General features: G+C 40.9%; 1 protein-coding gene across 1 annotated transcript in view; it reads right to left on the reverse strand.

Moving 5' to 3' along the window:
• SNRK (SNF related kinase) overlaps positions 1 to 19,007 on the reverse strand; it is a 41,320-nt gene extending 22,313 nt beyond the window's left edge. The window contains exons 1-3 of the mRNA XM_032182234.1: positions 18,791 to 19,007; positions 6,241 to 6,339; positions 4,185 to 4,878 (exon numbers count right to left, since the gene is read on the reverse strand). Of these exons, the coding sequence (XP_032038125.1) occupies positions 4,185 to 4,773 (589 nt within the window). The 5' untranslated portion in view covers positions 4,774 to 4,878; positions 6,241 to 6,339; positions 18,791 to 19,007. The remainder of the gene's footprint in view (positions 1 to 4,184; positions 4,879 to 6,240; positions 6,340 to 18,790) is intronic.
• Positions 19,008 to 19,241: the final 234 nt, after the last annotated feature.

Consider the following 19,241-nt stretch of genomic DNA (forward strand, 5'->3'; position numbering starts at 1 on the left):
GGAAAATAAACTTGAAAGAAGGCAGCAAAGCAGATTTGGACTACAAAGTCAACTGGCACTGAGTTTGAGTAACTATAGTATTGTTAGCCACGTGTTTTTATGAAGAACTTCTTCCCCCATCCTCTTTGCATCGCTGTGAGGACAGGACAGCCTGCAGCACTGTAGGCACCATCATCAATTATTCACTGCTATTTGTGTACTGCAGCACCATTTTAGAGGCCTACGCTCAACTATGCTAAATAAACAGTCCCAGTCCTACCATCTGAATTTGCACATTTCTCATCCCCAGAAGGCTGAATTTACTCTGCAAACGTTGCCATGCCTCTATGAAATGAATACCTGGCTACAACAAAATCCTGCCAGAAGCCTCAGTGCCTTCCAGAATTACTGTAGCCTACACAGCACTTACCATTCGTAGAGAGTCCAGGCAGTTAAAGCAGATCTCGCTCTCCTCTGAAAGAACCAACTAAACTGAAAAGCTAATTGAACAACCACATGGAAAAGAGTCGATTTCTGCTTATTTAATGATCCGATCTTTGCTGATGCTGGTAGAAAAGTGGAAGTATTACCAGAGGCATGCCCTATTCTTCCTCATCTGTAGCTACTTTTCACCACTGCTGGGGTTTGCTGGATCACCACTGCCCCAGACAGAATGGCAGTCTTATCTAAAGCAATCCATCTATTTGATTTATCAGATTAACTTTAGGTGCAACACGAGCCCTCTCACTTTTCCCTGACTAGAACAAATTTTAACTAAGTGTGAAAACAACATGGGAAACTACAAGCAACAGAACTTCTCATTATCTAACCGAGCTTTTTGGAAAGCCCTGAGAACATATGATCATTACCTAATACTCTTCTTGCATCACTTTAACTGCAGCCTTAAACACAAAAGGAAGTGACAGACCTAAATTACCTAGGCTCTTTTTCAAGTGTGAAAGCTTTTAAGTAGCTTCACAAAGGGGAGATTAATCTCTAAACTAGCTGAAACAGTTACTTTTCATAAAGCAAGCTTCTCCATAATATTAAGTGTATAGCTTAATAAAAGGCTTGCCCTGAATATTTCAGCTCTCTGTAGCAACAAAGTGTAAACAGTTTTTTTTAGTCATTCTAATATTATCCAAGAGACATGAGAAAAGCCATTTTTGTCACAAAGTCTCTCGCAAGAAACCTACATACTATTTTTTCTTGATACATTTTTTTAATGACAATTTTACATAAATGCAAGTGTTTTTTTTTTTTTTTTAAAATAATTATCATGAATGGAAACATACCCAAAGATGAGCAGAGTATAAGCAATTTTTTTTATTATTAATACTTTGGCATTTTAGTAAATTGAGTTGGTTATCAAGTGTGCAGATGCTTGCAAAGAGGCAGGATCATTCGGTCACACTGAGAAAGCATGACCTCCTTTCTCATCAGCAGCCAGTTTTAGATTGGTCCAGCTATAATGTAATTTCGTTCTAACTGGCGAAATCCCTTTGTTATTGTCAGTCATTATTCTTGAAATATGAATAGCCCAACAACTGAATGAGTTCACAGCACTTTGACACTATTTCAAGCTATATAAACACACCTTGCAAACTACTACCTCAATAACTTGTAACTGATATAACTTCTTTTAAAAGTGTCTAGTTCTGAATTTATACATACTTGTAGTCCTCTAGCAATGACCTCATCTTAGCATTACAGTTTATCTTTAAAGGTTAAAATAAAAGTTTGCACAAATTTATTTCTCAGTTGCAGGACTAGTAATAAATTCCCCAGACATGTATTCTTGTAAGATTCTCCAACTACAACTCTATTTGAACGAGGAAAAGAGGGGTTTAAAATTTGTTTTTTCCACAATGTTTGCATTAAAAATATGCAAATAAGTCATATTTTGAAACCTTACATGGTGTATCTTACCTTGTCACCCATGGTTAGAGGGGAATATTCAGACTGTTCAAGGTCATTATCTTACTGGCAAATCAGAGTGAAAATATGAACTATCAAAGTTTACTGTAAATACTGCCCTGACAACCCTTTCATAGCGCGTTACAAAGTGGTGAAAACTGCCTCTAAGAAAGTAAGAAGTACTGCAATCTGCTGACAAGGATATTTTAGTACCTAGTAACTGGGACTGTACACTGAGGAACAAACAAAAACTGCCCAATGCTATGTATTTAAATATTCTGGTAATTAGAGCTTAACTAGCATTACTAAACGTAAGCTAGAAGAAATTTGCTTTCAGTTAACTTCTACTGTGCACATCAATCCACCATCTATAAGACAGACTGGTAGATAGATCCACCTCTATCAACTGATTCAAATCATTTTCTTCCAGTACTGTCACTTAGAAGTTTACCTAACTGCTCACAGATTCCTCTAAGAAACATTTTGTGTGATGTCACCATTCTTGCACTTATCATTAAGAGGTCCAAAGTGTGCTTCATTAACTACAGAATTCAATTTGGACCATCTGGTCAAAGCTTTTAGGCTCAAGGCAGATTTAAACTCTTCAATTTAGCTTTCCAAGATAAGGAGAAAATCTCTCAAAGCAAAGTATCAAAAAGATAGCTCTTCAGACAAACCCTAATGTTTCTGTATTTCAAGTAATGCCCTCAAATACAGAGCTGAATAGAGAGATTACACTACTTTACCATTTATTTCTAAAAGTAACCCTCACAAATGTCATATCTGCATTGCAGTTACCATTTATTCAATAACAACAACTTTTTATATGTAAAACTGTGCTAGGACAACAGATAATTTATCATCACGGAATACGAAATGCAGCATCAAAAGCTATAAACTTGAAAAAAATATCAGAAGATGACCACTTAAAGGTAGCATCCCAAGTTCCCATGTCTTGTTCAGACCTTCAAAAAACACAAACTTATTCTAAGTTCCTATTCCTCCCAAGTCCCCATCCTCCATGGATTAACTGTTCTCACCTACTGGCTACATGGTTTTAAGGAGAGAGGATACATTAACCTGTGTATAACCCAATTCTTCCCAATACCTCCAACCCCCCCAAATCCCCATATACCCTTTTTCTTCCAAGCATTTTCAGTCAGGCAGGAATATCAAAATTTCAGGTTTTGGCTCATCTTCTGAAATTTGACTGCTGCATTTTTCAAGAAATAATCCACAGAAGTATAGATTATATAGAATAGAGTATCTAAGCAATGTATTTTCCCCATCTAGTTTCAGAGGCCACTGCAATCAGTTACAATCACACTTCAGAAGATTCTTAAAAAGACCTAAAAACACTGAATAACTCAGGAATTAGGATTTCTGTTTTGCCACTGATAAAACCAGAACCAACTCTTCTAAAACATTTGACTTCAAGTAGAAATAATTTTTCAACTGTAGCATCAACATGGATTTGCAAAACCACAAAGACATGTCACATTCCTAATTATAGCATATTTGAGAAAGTACTTTCAGGTCCAGAAATCCTATAGTAAAATATCTATTCAAAATTAGAAGCCATGAAATGGCATTCAAAAATTCAAGCAACAATGGTAAAATCTAATAACTAAAAAAAACCTTAAGTGTAAGGCAAGAATGGTAGTTCAACAGCGTGCAAGAACACCTTGTCAGCATATACAATTATTTGACACTTTACCAAATAGCTTAACAAAAAAGCAACTGGAACTCACTCAGTATTTCCAGTTCTCAAACAAGAAAAGGACAGAGGGAATCGGGTGTTAAAGCTCTTGTTAATTTCTTGTCTCCTCGTTTGAAAGCTAAGTCCTGCTTACTGCAAATAGATTCCTAGCACCTTACAGCAGAATATGTGAGCAGTAAGAATGTCATTCTTACATGGCTCACCTGAACGACAAACTTTGTCTGGGAGGATTTTTAAAAAATAAACAGACCCTTTTCAGAAAAGGAGATACGCCCTCTAACGAAGTACAAACATAAGCATTGCATTCACCTTGCTATAGAAGTCATTTCCAACAAACGCAACTGCATCAGTCCCTATAAAAAGAACTTCAAGCATTTTTTGAGAATTTTTGAGTATCTCCTCTAAATAGAGTTAATCCAACACTAAGTCATCTGTAATTTGAGTGATAAAATATTAATTCTTGCTGATTAGCTGGCTTCCACATATGGCATTCTCTTGAAACAGGAAACAGAGTGGTACATGGTGGTACTTAAATTTAGATTAACAGTTGAATTCAAACAGGACATACCCACTGCTGGTGCGTCATACTCATCCCCAAGTAAAATTTCAGGCGCAGAATATGCAAGAGATCCACAGCTTGTGGTGAGCTTCTTTCCAGGCTGAAATTTGTTGCTGAAGCCAAAATCAGTTAATTTCACAAGTCCTTGTTTTTCAAAGAAGACCACATTCTCTGGTTTTAAGTCTCTATGAACTACATGCAGTTTGTGGCAGTACGATATAGCGTGAACTATTTGAGCAAAGTACTTTTTTGCCAGATCCTCATTCAGACCTTCTTCATGTTTCATGATGTAGTCAAACATATCTCCTCCATCGCCCAGCTCTAAGATAAGATAGAGCTTCGTCTGGGTGTCAATCACTTCATACAGCCGTACAATATTGGGATGCTGCACTAGTTTCATGCATCTAACTTCTTGAAAAAGATGTCCAGTAGCTAGAGTATCCAGCTTGGTCTTGTCAATTACTTTTACTGCTACTTTTTCACCTGTGAAGACATGTCGAGCAAGTTTGACCACAGCAAAATGGCCTCTGCCCAAAGTTTTATCCAAGTCATACAACCCTGCAATTTTTCCATCATATCCTCGTTTGAAGCCCGCCATTCTGTTTCAGAAGATGAAATAATGTTTAAGCTCTTTGGAACTGTGATCTTTTCATATAAGAGTATCTGATGCAAATAAATAGTCCATTGTCACTGCCAAGCACACCTGAAAAAAACAGAGACAAGATTATGTACAGGTATGAAAAAAAAGCAAAATTGTTATTCTGTAATTCTTTTAAAGTTACACTGGCACGTTATTAAAATTACTGTAATTATTATAGTTTACTTACAAAATTCTTCAGGAGTTTTTGCAAAGGGTTTGATAAGCCACACTGTGGTGACCAACAGATTTCTGAAGCCATACTATCAGTATGTTTGAAGAAAGTGAGTTTCAACAGTGCAATAATGAAAATTTCACCAAAGCTGGATGGCATTCATGTTCTTGAACTAGAAACCTTGCAAGCAACACTTAAAATCAGCACTATAAAGACAGAGCCAAAACCTACAACTTTTCTGGCTACTTTAGAAATCAGCTGGGCAGCACGGAATATTGACCAGAACATGCTTGATTTATTTTAGATTTTGGCATACTCTTTTGTGTTGCAGCATGAAACAATTCTCTCCAATACAATGTTCTGAGGGCATGACTTTGGACTTTCACCTTTTCCCTTTTAAACAACTTTCTGTTTAACAAAGCTCATACTGACATACAAGAGTAACAGAATGAAATCTTGTATGTAAGCTTAAACACTAACAATTTACACTGTAATTACTGCAAATGACCAAAGCTTTACAAGCTGAAATGAAACATTTGGGTTAAACACACTTTTAGTGCAAAATATATATATTTCATATTTTGACTAGAGTTATAAAAATTGGTGATAAGAAGGTTGTATGTAGGCTGCCTATGTTCAGCACTCCTGGGAATGAATCAGGATGAGAGGAAAAAGAACAGGAACAAAGCAAAAACTCAGGAACTGAGTTTGTGCTGAACTCCTGCTTACTACTTGATCTGACAGTTAAGCAAGCAAGGTCCAATTTAAAAAACATTCACATTCAAACCCGTTTTAGAAGGTTTTATGTCTCTCTGACATTTTATTTCACACAGAACTTCCCCAAAACTTTTCTTACATCTTTAACTTAAATTCAAGTTTAACAATCTGTAGTTATCAAAAAGCTAACCATTCATCCCACATTGAGTACAAAGCAGCTAGAAATATGAAAATTAGATGGCTTATTGCCAACTCAATAAAACACAGAAAACACAGCTCTTTATATTTTTTTTTTCTTTAGAATATATTTTCTCTGTTTCAAAATGGAACTTCAAAAAGAAAAGCTCTGAAAAGGAAGCTGGCAAGCCAACAGCCCCTGACATTAGCTATTCTCAAGTCAAAAATGTAAGCACTAGATTAAAAACACTCCCTGCTAAACAAGTTATTTCACAGGCAGTAAACTAATGAACCTGGTTTCATATGGATTCAATTACAAGGGGGTCCTGTGAGGATTCTCTGATGTTTAACAAGCTCACCTTACTGCTTCTCTCAGCTGGAGTCATGGTATAACCTCTTCTCTATCCAGCTGTCTATTTCCACAAAGTCCGTGGGAATTCAGTTCAGCACCTCCACCCCTGTAAAATTTGAATGAAATCAATCAACTTCTGAAACCTCACAACTGAAGCAAAGAACAGAGCAAGTGCAGCTATTACATAAACATTGCTGGTGGTTTGTTTTTGTTCCTTTTTTTTTTTTTTGGGGGGTGGGGGGGGAGAGGGGGAGAGGCAGATGAAGGGGAGAATATTAATCAAGCTTTAAAAAGAAAAAAACTTCATTGGCTTGTGTTACTGTAGCTTTCTACTCAGCTATTAAGCACCACGCTTCCAATGCTCCTACAAAAAACAATTTTATTTCACTTACAGATGCCATAGCATGAAAAGCTGGCACTGAAGTTACAAACGAGTTTTCTACACATTAATTTTTTCTATTGAAAAGTTGGTTTGGATTTGGCTTTGCAAGGTACATAAGGGCAATAGGCACCCATAAAACTAGAATGAGTGTCCAAAACTTAAGAGCAATAGTAAAAAAAAAATGAAGAGTTTCCTAGGACACTTGGGACACAGTCATTCAAATCTAGAGCCTCCCACTGGAAAACAAAAACAAAAGTCTATTTTTCAAGTCATGCACAAAACATTGTCTCTAAGACACACCAAGTTTATAATACGCTCTCTAACCCAAAGCAAACCTATCCTTATTCATGCAGAAAGGTGAAGTACTGCTTTGAAACACACACCACATATTGCAGCACATACCGCATACGTGAGCGATTAGAACGAAACCTCATAATACACTTGATAAGCATGCCTAGAGAACTCCCCTCAAAAATATTAGCCTTCCTGTAGCTGCCAACAAACATGGGCTTCTTCTCAGTCTACTTTATGACCACCTATTTGGGGGGGACTTAGATCAATGGGAAGGTAGAAAGGAAGCAAATGTAACCCAGAAGAAAAACTCTCCAGAAATACCTGAGGGGAGACTGAAGAGAAGAAACAAGAGAAGAAGGGGTTGTTCTGTTTTTGTTTTAAAGCTAATGCTCCAAACAACTCCTGCTCAATACCAGGGGAACCTCTAAACAGATGTTGTCGCAATACAGCAAAAGAATAACTGCACAGAATAGCCCCCACTGGTTGGGAAGTTGTGTATCAGGCTGAGATTACTGAGTCAGGGAGCTTGATTCTATACTTATTCAGAGAAAAACAACAACCTTTGTACTTTACTAACTGCCCTTCGCGGTATTTAAATCACACACCAAGGGGTTTCTCTGCACACAAGGGCTTTAAAGGACTGAAGCTCCAGTATGGTTGGGGTATCTGCTTCCCAATACATCCCACATCACTAGCCTTACAGAATTTCCCCTACCAACTGAAGCGTATTATATCATCCCAGCTTTATTCCAGAAAGTACAAAGCTAGATGAAAATGTGCTACATTAGACCACACATTGAACAGTTTCCCATTAGAGAACGCACAGGGTAGAGCAGAGGACAAGAGCAAACGTAACAATGAATAATGAAACCCTACTTATCTTTATCAGATTCAGAAAGCTTCTTTACAGATGTTAATAATGCCTGATGGATTCCACCCCCACGCATACAGTGAAACCAGGCAGGTGCTTTATTAAAGCATGCAATTTCTTAGCATCAAGAACATCCTGCAGCAAGTTGTTTAATAACTTAACTATGGGCTTTGAGAAGAACCACTTCCTCTTGTTTGTTTTCAGTCTCCTGATAATTTGTGCATCTTCTCATTAACTGTCTGTCCCCAAACCAGAACTATCATATCCTTATTTACCTTGCCTGAAGCAACTCACAGGCTTAGCTTCCTTCCTAGCTTCAGTTCAACCTTGTCAAGTCCAAGTTTGTCATTCCTTTTGCAGAGGTCATTCCATAGGCTTTAGAGGAAGGTGAGAAGAACCCTAAACATTTTGTGTTTTGTTCAGTACTCCTTCCTTAGAATTTCTTCGGGTTTTTGGTTTTTGTTTACACTGCTGCTGAGTACTCACAATGTTTTCATACATAATGCTTTATTATAATTCTATCATATTCCATCATACTGACCTGATCCTCAAAACACAGGCTAAAATGAAATAGTCCATCAACACATGTAAACATCCTAATCTGTATGAAACAACTGGAAAACTCTGCCTCACCCCACTGGATGACTCCAGAGTCTCAGTCCTAAACAGACTGCAAGTATTTTCAAAAAAGTAAAACTAAAATGTAAGAACCATCTCTACCACACCTTAATCCCTGCTTATAGATTAAAGAAAAGCAAAAAAGAAAATTACAGAGAATCTTTTTAACTGCCACTAGGACATCACCCGTCCCCACGCAAAGCTGTTTTTACCCATAATGAATCCTATACTCAATACCTTATGCTTAATTATTTAACAGTTTTAGAACCCTTAAATTAAAGAAGTAAAAGCTGTGTCGTAATACAATAAGCAGCCATTTGCTATGTAATAGAAGCTACCAACCCCACAAACTCCACTGCTCAACTTATTACTGGCAGAGGGAAGGGGATAGAGCATATCCAGGCAGATGTCACAGAAGGTAACTTGTCTGAATTTAAGTATCTACAACACTCAGCTGTAAGGAGAAATTTGTACATAACTACTTTGTTCACTTGGCACATTTTCAGCAACGTTTGTACAAACTCAACACGCAACTTATCTCTAAATGACAGAATACAAATAAACATTAACCTGCCAACAAAACCCCAGCAAAAATCAGTTAAGTTGAAGCCACGGAGAAATATTCAGACAGTAATCAATAGGAGAAAAGCTTACAGAAATGGAAGCTAAAATACACTTATTAATGGTGCAGTCCCATTAGTTGAAATTAATGCAAATTCATTAGCAGTTTAACATAAAGGCTCAGTAACAGACCAACTAACTCTTAATTCTGTGGGTTTAAAATAAATCTTCAGAGATAACGCTCCCACAGCTGACCACAGGGATGCCACACAGACAGTTTGAAGTAAAGATACCAAAAGTAAAACTTTTTCAACAGGAAGTGGGTACAAACTAATGGATATAGTGCATATGCATACAAACCTTAAATACAATTTAAAACCTTAAATACAATTTAAATATGCCAATAAAAAGACTGCAGTTCTTGTATCAATACTTTTCAGAGCACTGACTGTTGAAACGTAAATTTTCCTTTTAGCACTACCATTACCTGCCAGAGAATGGATTTCTTTCTTTCAGCGTCTCACTACAGTCAGAAAGCAGAATTTTGATGGTACTTATGGATCAACTTTTGGTCCAGTTACCCAAGATACCAGCTTTAAAACTGAAGCCAGCTTCTGTTACCCTTTTTTTTTTTTTCCTTGCAATTGTCTCCTTAGTTACACCAGCAAAGTTCTGGGGGCTAACTGTAAATTCAACCACCCAATGCTTCCAGATATAACACATCTGCTACCATCACACTCCAAAAGAGGGTTAGTTTAATCACAGATCATTTCAGTGATCCAGTTTACAATGTGACCTCTTGCACACTTTTACCAGCACAACTGAAGAAGCTGCACACTGCAGCAGCCGATAGAAAGCAAACTTCAACCAGACATGCTTTGCCAGCAAACCAAGCCACAGCCAGAGAAAAATATTTGAGAGCCAATTATATCACAGAAAATATTTGCCCAGGTTTCTTTTAATTCACGTCACTTTTTTTTTTTTTTTTTTTTTTTTAAGTTCTTTTGTTAGCATTTGGGTTTTCTAGTCGGTGAACTTACTAACCATGAGCAGCATTTAATCCAGGTGGCTAATGTTTTCAAAATGCAGCTTTCCCTAACTCCGCCAGCTTTCAGCTACACCCCTGATGCTCATTTCATGCCATGTAGACACATACTAGTTAACAGATTCAGAACGGATCTGTCTTTCCACAGATGTTTGTAAGTTGTCATCAGAAACAGACCTGAGGGTGCTGTGTGACAGCCAGCTGAACACCAGCCAGCAGCGTGCCTGGGTGGCCAAGAAGGCCAATGCCATCCTGGCCTCCGTCAGAAATCGTGTGGCCAGCAGGACCAGGGAAGCGAATGTCCCGTTGTCCTCTGTGCTGGTGAGACCACACCTTGAGCACTGTGTCCAGTTTTTTAAATAAGAATGATAGTGCCTTGCTCTCGCATGTGCAGGGAAGAGCAATGAAGCTGGGGAAGGGACAACAACTGGGGTTGTTCAGCCTGGAGAAGAGGACGCTGAGGGGGGACCTTGTTGCTCTCTACAACTACCTGAAAGGAGGCTGCAGTGAGAAGGGTGCCTCTTTTCTCAAGTCACAAGCGACAGGGCACGAGGCGATAGCCTCAAGTTGCACCACAGGGGTTGAGATTGGATATCAGGACGAATTTCTCCACAGCAAAGGCGGTCAGACACGGGCACAGGCTGCCCAGGGAGGAGGTGGAGTCCCCACCCCAGAGGCATTTAAGAGATGTGTGGATGTGGCGCTTTGGGACATGGCTCAGCGGTGGATTCTGTATATCCCACCTCACAAAGTACTGCAGTTTCTGTAACAGAGATTTGCAGCAGCAGTTTTGTAATATCACATGCATCTTATTAAGAGACTTAACAACGGTACCGTGATTCAACCATCTCTGAAAGTGTATGAATAGATCTAATAGATCTGTTTAGAAAAAAAAAAAAACACCAGTATGTTTCAGAGACATTAGCTCTTCTTTAAGCAATTCATACTGTCCATAAAGTTTCCATTAGATTATACATTACAGGCAAGACCAGCCTAGTTCATCTTACCTTAATGTCTGTATTAGCTTCTAACTTTAGAAAACAGAGATTCAAGGCTCCACTTCAACAAAATGCTATAATATTATCGAAGCAAGAATTTCTCTCCATTATCAGGCTAACAGACATGAAACCCGAAGTAATCTTGACTGGTGCTCATCTCTCCAGCGAGAGACCTGTCCCCCTTCATGGCAAATGGAGATTCAATCAACACAGATAGGAGCCTGTGATAAAACAAATTGCGCCCTAAAGCAGATAGCTAAATAAAAGAAATGAATCATTTCTTAAGAGCACACATTTTCATTTTCTGTACCAGGAGCTTAGGATGAGTAGTTCCATGGATGTATACATTATTTAATCTGTCTGGTGGATGTGTATAAGTTTCACCGTCTGTTTCTCCTTTTGGCCTCTTTTGTCTCAGATAACTAAATAATTGGTATAACATTGTTATTCACTAAATAACTATATGTTGAGAATAAGTCTTAGCTTGCTATTCTACCTAGAAGCTGTCAATCAAACTTTGGCACAAGTTGCTCACAGAGATCCAGAAACAATTTTTTGACTCGGAAAGCAACTTGCTCAAATTGTTAGAACCTGAACACGTATCACAGGAAACATCTCAGTATACAAACTGGGTAAGTTTGATTTTTCATGTTATTTCACTATTTCCTGCCAACATTAATCTCCCACCCTATGGTAAGAAACCTTCAGAGCCTAATCTATGAGGCTCTGAAAGCAGTTCACCTTTGTGACAGCGTGATCCACTGCTTATGTGTGAGGATAGCACAGTGTGTCAATCGCCTTTCCTCACAGGGCTTCTGCTCGCCTTTCCCTTCATTCAAGGGAAAGCCAACACGCTCTGAACAGGAGCGAAGCGCTGCATGAGTGAACTGGGAAGAATGCACATGTTTCGTGCATATCACATGCTCCAAAAACTGGTCATAGTTCAATTCCTCCACAGTATTTGAGACTTTTTAAGCCTCGTTCTACCAGATGTGTCTTGACTCTGAAAGGCACACCATGGGACGTGTGAACTGGAGCACCTGCAATCTGCCTTTGTCTCCACACAGGGGTGTCACGGCCCAGCAAAGCCCTTCCTCCCCAGCTTTCCTGCCACCTCAGCCTTCCCAACTACCAAAGATACCCAAAGAGATGGCAGCAATCTGTGCCTGCCCTACAGCCAAACACTGCAGATCCAGCACAGGCTAGGTTTTACAGCTGAGCCCTAATATACACATGCTGCACCACAGCATACAAGCACATCCTCCCCTTCACTGATGACAAACCCCATAAGCTCTCCCGCTCCTGACAAGTTCCTCAACACAACACTAGGGCAGATTTCTCCAAGGTGTACATGCCTTTATTTTGTTTTCATATTAGGCCTCATCAGCAGCTCCCACAGCTGCAGCATTCATCTCACAGCACTATTACTAAAATGTCAAGACAGATCAGCAAATCCCTCTACCATTCAGCATGGCTATACCTAAGATGATGAGCAAAGGTAGGAGTTATCAAGTAGCTCTATGATCCGAATATAAAAAGAAGTCTTAACCTGCATTAATTTAATGGTATACCCTAGTTTTAAGTAATTTCCAGAATTTTGCTCTGAAAAGGTACGAGAATTGCCAGCTGTTAATTAAAGTTTTGCCAGCAAGCATTTATGAAGCCTGAAGTAAAGAGTCAGTGCTTTATTATTTTAGAATGCATTGCAGGAACCAGAGCTACTGAAGCCCCTCTCTCTCTCTTCTTAGATTCTACACTAGAAATAAAAAACCAGAAGGCTAACAAATATGCTTCAAATCTAAGGCCCATTATTCAGTGAACAGCCAGATGTGTTTGGCAGGCCAATAAGCTTAATAAAAAAAAATTGCTCCTGGACCTATAAATAGAAGTTTTTTGGGGGCGGATATGATGCATGGGTGGTGTGTTAGTGTTACAGATTTGGGAGATATACAAAGCGTACTAGCTTATTATTTTGGAACAGAAATACAAGAACCTGCACGACCTGAGAATTGAGAGCAAGACACTGTGATTCTCCACCTCTCCTCCACTCTTTTGAGACCCCACCTGCAGCGCTGCGTTCAGCTCTAGGACCCCCAGCACAAGAAGGACGTGGACCTGTTGTATAGAGTCCAGAGGAGGCCATGAGGATGCTCAGAGGGCTGGAGCACCTCTCCTGTGAAGACAGGCAGAGGGAGTTGGGGTTGTTCAGCCTGGAGAAGAGAAGGCTCTGGGGAGATCTTAGAGCAGCCTTCCAGTGCCTAATGGGCTACAGGACAGCTGGGGAGGGACTCGTTGTCAGGGAGTGTAGTGATAGGACAAGGGGTAATGGACTTAAACTAAAAGAGTTTAGATTAAACGTAAGGAAGAAAATCTTTACTCAGAGGGTGGTGAGGCAATGGAACGGGTTGCTCAGAGAAGCTGTGGATGCCCCATCCCTGGAGGTGCTCAAGGCCAGGCTGGATGGGGCTTTGGGCAGCCTGGTCTGGTGGGAGGTGTCCCTGCTCATGGTAGGGGGTTGGAATGAGGTGATCCTTAAAGGTCCCTTCCAACCCAAAGCGTTCTGTGATTCTATGATTTGAGGCAGCTCCAATGCACAAAAATAAATAAAAAGCTTAAAAGAATATGATGCAAGATAAAAATTTGTTCTTTGATGAATGATCTCATTCTTAGGTGAGATATTCCCAAAGTTTTAGATCTACAGATTGCCATCAACCCCCCTATTTTCCTGAAGATAAGTACAGTCACATCAAACACGGTAAGTTTAAGCTTTCTTCTTTCACATGGGCTTACAAATGAACGGTAAATGGTTTGCAGAACACCGGGAAACAAAGGCTTGACAACTGTGCTGTAGAAACTCCACAATACAGTTGATATCTTTGTAAAAATCATTTTCCATACAGTCAAGTGAACAAAGCTACTGGATCTAAGTTAGTCTTTCAAGGCACCCAATTTAAAAATTGTGTCTATTTCTTTTTCTTTCACAAAAAGGAGGCAAGAAAAGAAATGCAGACAACACTGAAGTAGGTATGCATTGCAAAGCAACGGCGAGATAACAGTGAGAGCATGACTGTGACCAAAGGATAGATGCCAAAGCTATTAAGGGGACAGCTGTGCTAAGAGTGATCAAACTAGGACCCACAGACAAACCATCATTAGTAACCACTGGCAGTGGTCCCAACTGCCTCTAGTTGTGAGATGTTTTAAAAGCCCAAGATCCTTTCATAACCATGCTGATAATAGCTACAGTTCACCAGGCACTTTCCGTTTCTAAGAGGAGGTAATACACAAGACAAATGCAATCTGCCCTATGGATTTGAGAACTCAGCAATAGCTTTACAGCATTTAAAGTCTTCACACCAGCCACAGCTGCAAAAGCAGCTCATTTCACAGTGCCTGTTCTCCTCTTGTGCCTACTCTCAATGTCCAGCATGTGGCTAAGCAAATAGAGAAGCAGTCCAAGAAACGCTCACCACCACCTCGTTCACAGATCAGGTGCTTCAGCAGTACAGGCCACTTAAGATCCAAAGCCACTCTTAAAGTATTACTGCAGAAGAGAACACCAGACCTTCCCCAATGATCATCTCCCCTAAACTGCCTTCTGCAAAGTAGCACGCAAAAGCATCTTTAAAAGGACTTGCTCCAAATTTCCTATCTGCTAGTACTTTTTTTTTAATCTTTAAAATCAGTTTGAAAACTTTGTTCCAAAAGCGTGACATCAGGTTATATAATAAATTAGTTTCACTCAAAGTTAGCCCTTTTTGCAGTAACTGTTGAAAGAAAAAATACTCAGCTGTTGGAAATTAACGTGAACATCTTAGTTATGGATATTCATAAGCCTTTCCAATCAAGATGTGATATCAAAAGTCTGAAGATCACAGAAACCAACAAGCTTTTCAACTATCTTCCAAGCAACAGAAGGAACTTGTGACAGGTAGCTGGTCTCCCGAGCCCAAGCAGCCAGCTCTCCAGCCTTAATAAGCAGTACCCATTTAGCTTCTCAAAGGCTTCAACATGCTAAAGCTCATCACGTCTCCCTTCTCTTTTTCCATCATTTTTTTTTCAAAATTAATTAGGAACATGAAACCGATTAAGAAATTCTTTGCGTATCAGACAGAAGTCATTATTGTGATTCATGATGGTATCACTACCTTTTAGACAGGATTTTTTTTTTTTTTTTTTTTATCGTCATCATTTCCAGAAAATCTACCGCTGGAAGTTTCTTTAAAAAAAAGAAGAAAAAAAAACCGTAACATACAGACAAGTCAAATTTCTATCTCACCAATCTGGACTCTTTGAGAAAGACCTACTCTGTGCTCAAGACCTCTCAGAACTGTTTCACTCTTTTTAAGAGTCTCTGCATTAAGTTTACCAAATAATTTTCTTATGCTAGACAACAGAACAAAAAACATGAACAAGAGCTCTAAATATCCCACCAGTAATCAATGAGTAATTAAAACATTAAGTCATTTTTGAACAAGTTACCACTGATTTAACACCTAACATCAGCTTTGTTGTTTGAACTCGGAATCACAAATGTGATTTTGATTCTGTATCAAAGAGAGGAGAAAGCATCAAACAGTAGCTCAAATGTTACATATTCAGATGCAAATATATGCGTATTGTTAGCATCGAGTATAAGCAATGATTTCTATTAAATTTCTTAAGAACCATCTCTGAACTCAAATGCCAGATAGGTGCCTTTGTTTGGCATTACATCTGATAACATAAATATTAAGTACTTCAATTGACTTTATGCTGGCCTTTTCCATCCAGGACACAAACTACTTGAACAAACAGCACCTAGCCCAACCTATAGTTCCAACATGCACGCCCCAGCATAGTTGCAGAGGATCACTGTACAACGGAGAGACTGGTTGTCTCAGAAAACGATCCCACACTATTTCATATTTTGCAGCCATGAGAACTGCACGGCCCTTTCTCCTCACAAAGTTCTTACCATTGGTGACTTAATCAACTTGTGTACTAGAACTCTGCCAGGGTAAGTTATCCTAGAATTGTATGTGAATACAGTTTTTCAAATCCTCTTAAAGCTCTTACATAACATTGTTATGTGTATTAAAAACCAGCTACCTTACGTTATTAGAGAAGCTGCAGCATTCCAGTTAACTGCTGGAAAGTACTGTGGGAAGGAAGATGTGCAGGACTTCATGTGTTACTACAGTTAACAGCTTATGCAATTTAATATTAGTATATTCATCATAAGCTGCAGTTCATCGCTGTATCCAGGAGGCAGTGTCCCTGATCTGAACCATGTTTCACTGTTATGTTTTTTTTTTTTTAATATGTATTTTAAGACATAATTAGAAAACTGTACCAAGTAAAAACGGACAGAAGTTCGCGAAGAAGTTTTACAGACAAACATTTCAGTGGATTTTTAAAAGCTGACGAAATCTAAGAAAAGAAATTCTTTATTTTGTGAGAGATTCTGAGAGGGAAAAAACAAGCTAGCTACACCAGGATCCTGTGCCCTTGAAAGCAGGACAGGCAACAAAGCAAGACAAAAGCACTAGTTTGGCATTACTGTTCCTAGCAGGATAAAAAGAACAGTGATATACTGAGGGTATAGACTGCAAAATTACTCAAATACTGTATTAAAGGCAGAGAGGTTGAGCCGGAGAGGAGCCCAGGTTGTCCAGAACACTGCACAAGGAAGCTGACTACTGCAAGTAGACGGGTATCTGCAAAAGCATATTAACGTGCAGCCTTAACGTGCTATTTAAAATAATCTGAAAGCAGACTATGCATCTACAGTGCAACAGGGAACAGTGACTGTGCCACACCACCCACACTGCATGGGAATATTAGTTCTCGTAGCAAGACAATTCAGGGAACGTCAGTAACCTGTGCAGAAATTTCTGTATCCAAAAATACACGCAGAGCAAGGCTCAATCTGTACCTTCCTGCTTCCCAAGTGAATAATAATAATAAAAAAAAAGTTTATCCCTAAGTTCATTTAAGATATCACTTCCCCCTTTCCCTATCTTTGTTAGAAGCCTCAGGCACGAAGCACCAAATTCACTCAAGGCAGTCAGACAGATGTAGAGTCAGCCACCTTGTTTACCAAACACTGCCCCAGCATTCAGCTTAGCTTCTCTTCCCAGTCACCTGAAGCACTGCACCACCATTCCACCCCTTTCCTGGCCATTTAGAATATTCAGGAAAAAAGTAAGACCAGACTGGACTTTTTCCCCTTAGCTGTGACTGGTAACTTCTCAGAGCTGGATTTTTCATCCACCAGAAATAAAAAAGTCAAGTATTAGTCTATCTAAATTAATATTTCAGCATTTGGCACGGTAAAATTTGATTGCATTAGTTAGCAATGACCGTTAATGCTTGCAAGCTTGTTTCATGTTCCTTCTTTCTAAGGGTAAGCAACTGTACAAAAATAATCATCATCTCAATTCCCACTTTCTGAGATGTACTTAAAGGTATTTAAAAAAAGAAACACTCATTAACCCAGTTCTTAATGGTGCATGCCTTGCAAAAACTGCCTAATTCTACCCTAGTAATCATTTGCTTGTAAACACTTCCATATAGATTTTATTTTGCTGAGATTCATTAAACTGGTCCTTCCCCAGAGCCCGGAGATCTAAATATACTCATCATAAACAACTCCAAAAAGCAGCCTATATGACTAAGTAGTGACTGCACTACAGAGGGCAGGAGTAAGCAGATTTGCATGCAATTCATTCATGCTAGATGGCTCGAAGTCATACAATACAATTCAGCTGTTCCAGGAACTGCAATGGTACCATTGAGGAAACCACTTCTTTGCATATCTCCTCTTAACTAGCACTTGAAAGCAAGAGGGTCAGTCGGAAACTACCTGTGCATAAGCAAAAGCCCAAAGCTTTTTTGGATTTCCATACCCCATGTAAAGCTTTTCTCCTTCGCAGGTGTTCCGGCACCACTTACCAATAAAAATATCCGATGTGAAAATAGGTCACATATGTCCCCAACCATCCCCCGGCCAACACTGGCTTTTTCCCTAGTGGATGCTCTCCAATACTTTATTCAGCCTACTTCCAAAAAACACAAACCTGCCACACTCATCTGTCCTTTAGCCATTCCCGAGCCCCTAAATCCACCTCAAACATCTCCAAAAGTCACCTCCCATGAATTCAACCAGCGGAGCACCATCTGGATGCTGAAACCCACCTGGCAGAAAGCACAAAGACCTCTCCGGGACTTACCTACATTCCCCAGCCCCTGCTTACAGTAACCCGAAGGCGGTTCAGCGCAAGTAAACGCATTGACAGGACGAGCACTGACAAAGAACAAGGGGACGCTGGTGTCAGGGAAAAGCCAGCAGCAGCAGCAGCCTGCATCCTCCACAAACCTGTTGGCTGAGCACCTGGCTCCAGAGGGGCGAGATGCACCGTCATCCCCCACCCTTTAACCGGGGGGGGGGCTTTATTTTTAATTTCCCCTTAAAGCAACAAAAAAACGAGGCGGAGATGAAGGGGGGGGGGGGGGGGAGGAGAAAGGACACACACACCCCAACCCAAACTGCTTTCCGGGGTGCCCCCACCACAGGGGGTGCCACCACAGGGTGGGGGTGACCCCACAGGGGGGTGTCGCCGTCCCCACATCCCCTCCTTCCCCCCCCATCCCCATCCCTCTGTCCTCCACCGCAGCGACCTTCGAGGAGCGGCCCCCGCCGCCCCCCCCCCACCCCCGTGTAAGGGCCCAGCCTCTACGGGCCGGGGGAGGCGAAGGGAAAGGGGTGAAGGGTGCTGCGTGTCCCCACCACCACCCCAAACTTACTGCCTCCGCCGGCGGCGGCGTCTCCTCGGGCCGCCGCGCCCCGCGCCGCCCCCCTCATGGGCAGCGCCCCTCGGGCCCGCCCGCGGCGGGAGCGGCCGGGAGGCTGGGGAAGGGCTCCGGGACGCCTCAGGGTGTGCGTGGGGAGGGCTCGGCGGCGAGAGGAAGGACGGAGGGACGGACAGAAGGACGGACAGACCGGGCCCGGCGCTGCGGCGGCCGCTCTGAGGCGCAACTGACAACAACGGCCGCGGGGAGCCGTTGGGGAGGGGAGGGGGGCGGGGAGGGGAGGGGCAACGGGCGGCAGCGCCAGCCCGAGAGGACGGGGCTGGTGCGCATGCGCGGGGAGGGGAGGGGAGGGGAGGGGAGGGGAAGGGAAGGGAAGGGAAGGGAAGGGAAGGGAAGGGAAGGGAAGGGAAGGGAAGGGAAGGGAAGGGAAGGGAAGGGAAGGGAA

Source organism: Aythya fuligula, chromosome 2 (assembly GCF_009819795.1).
Source record: "Aythya fuligula isolate bAytFul2 chromosome 2, bAytFul2.pri, whole genome shotgun sequence".
Lineage (NCBI taxonomy): Eukaryota > Metazoa > Chordata > Aves > Anseriformes > Anatidae > Aythya > Aythya fuligula.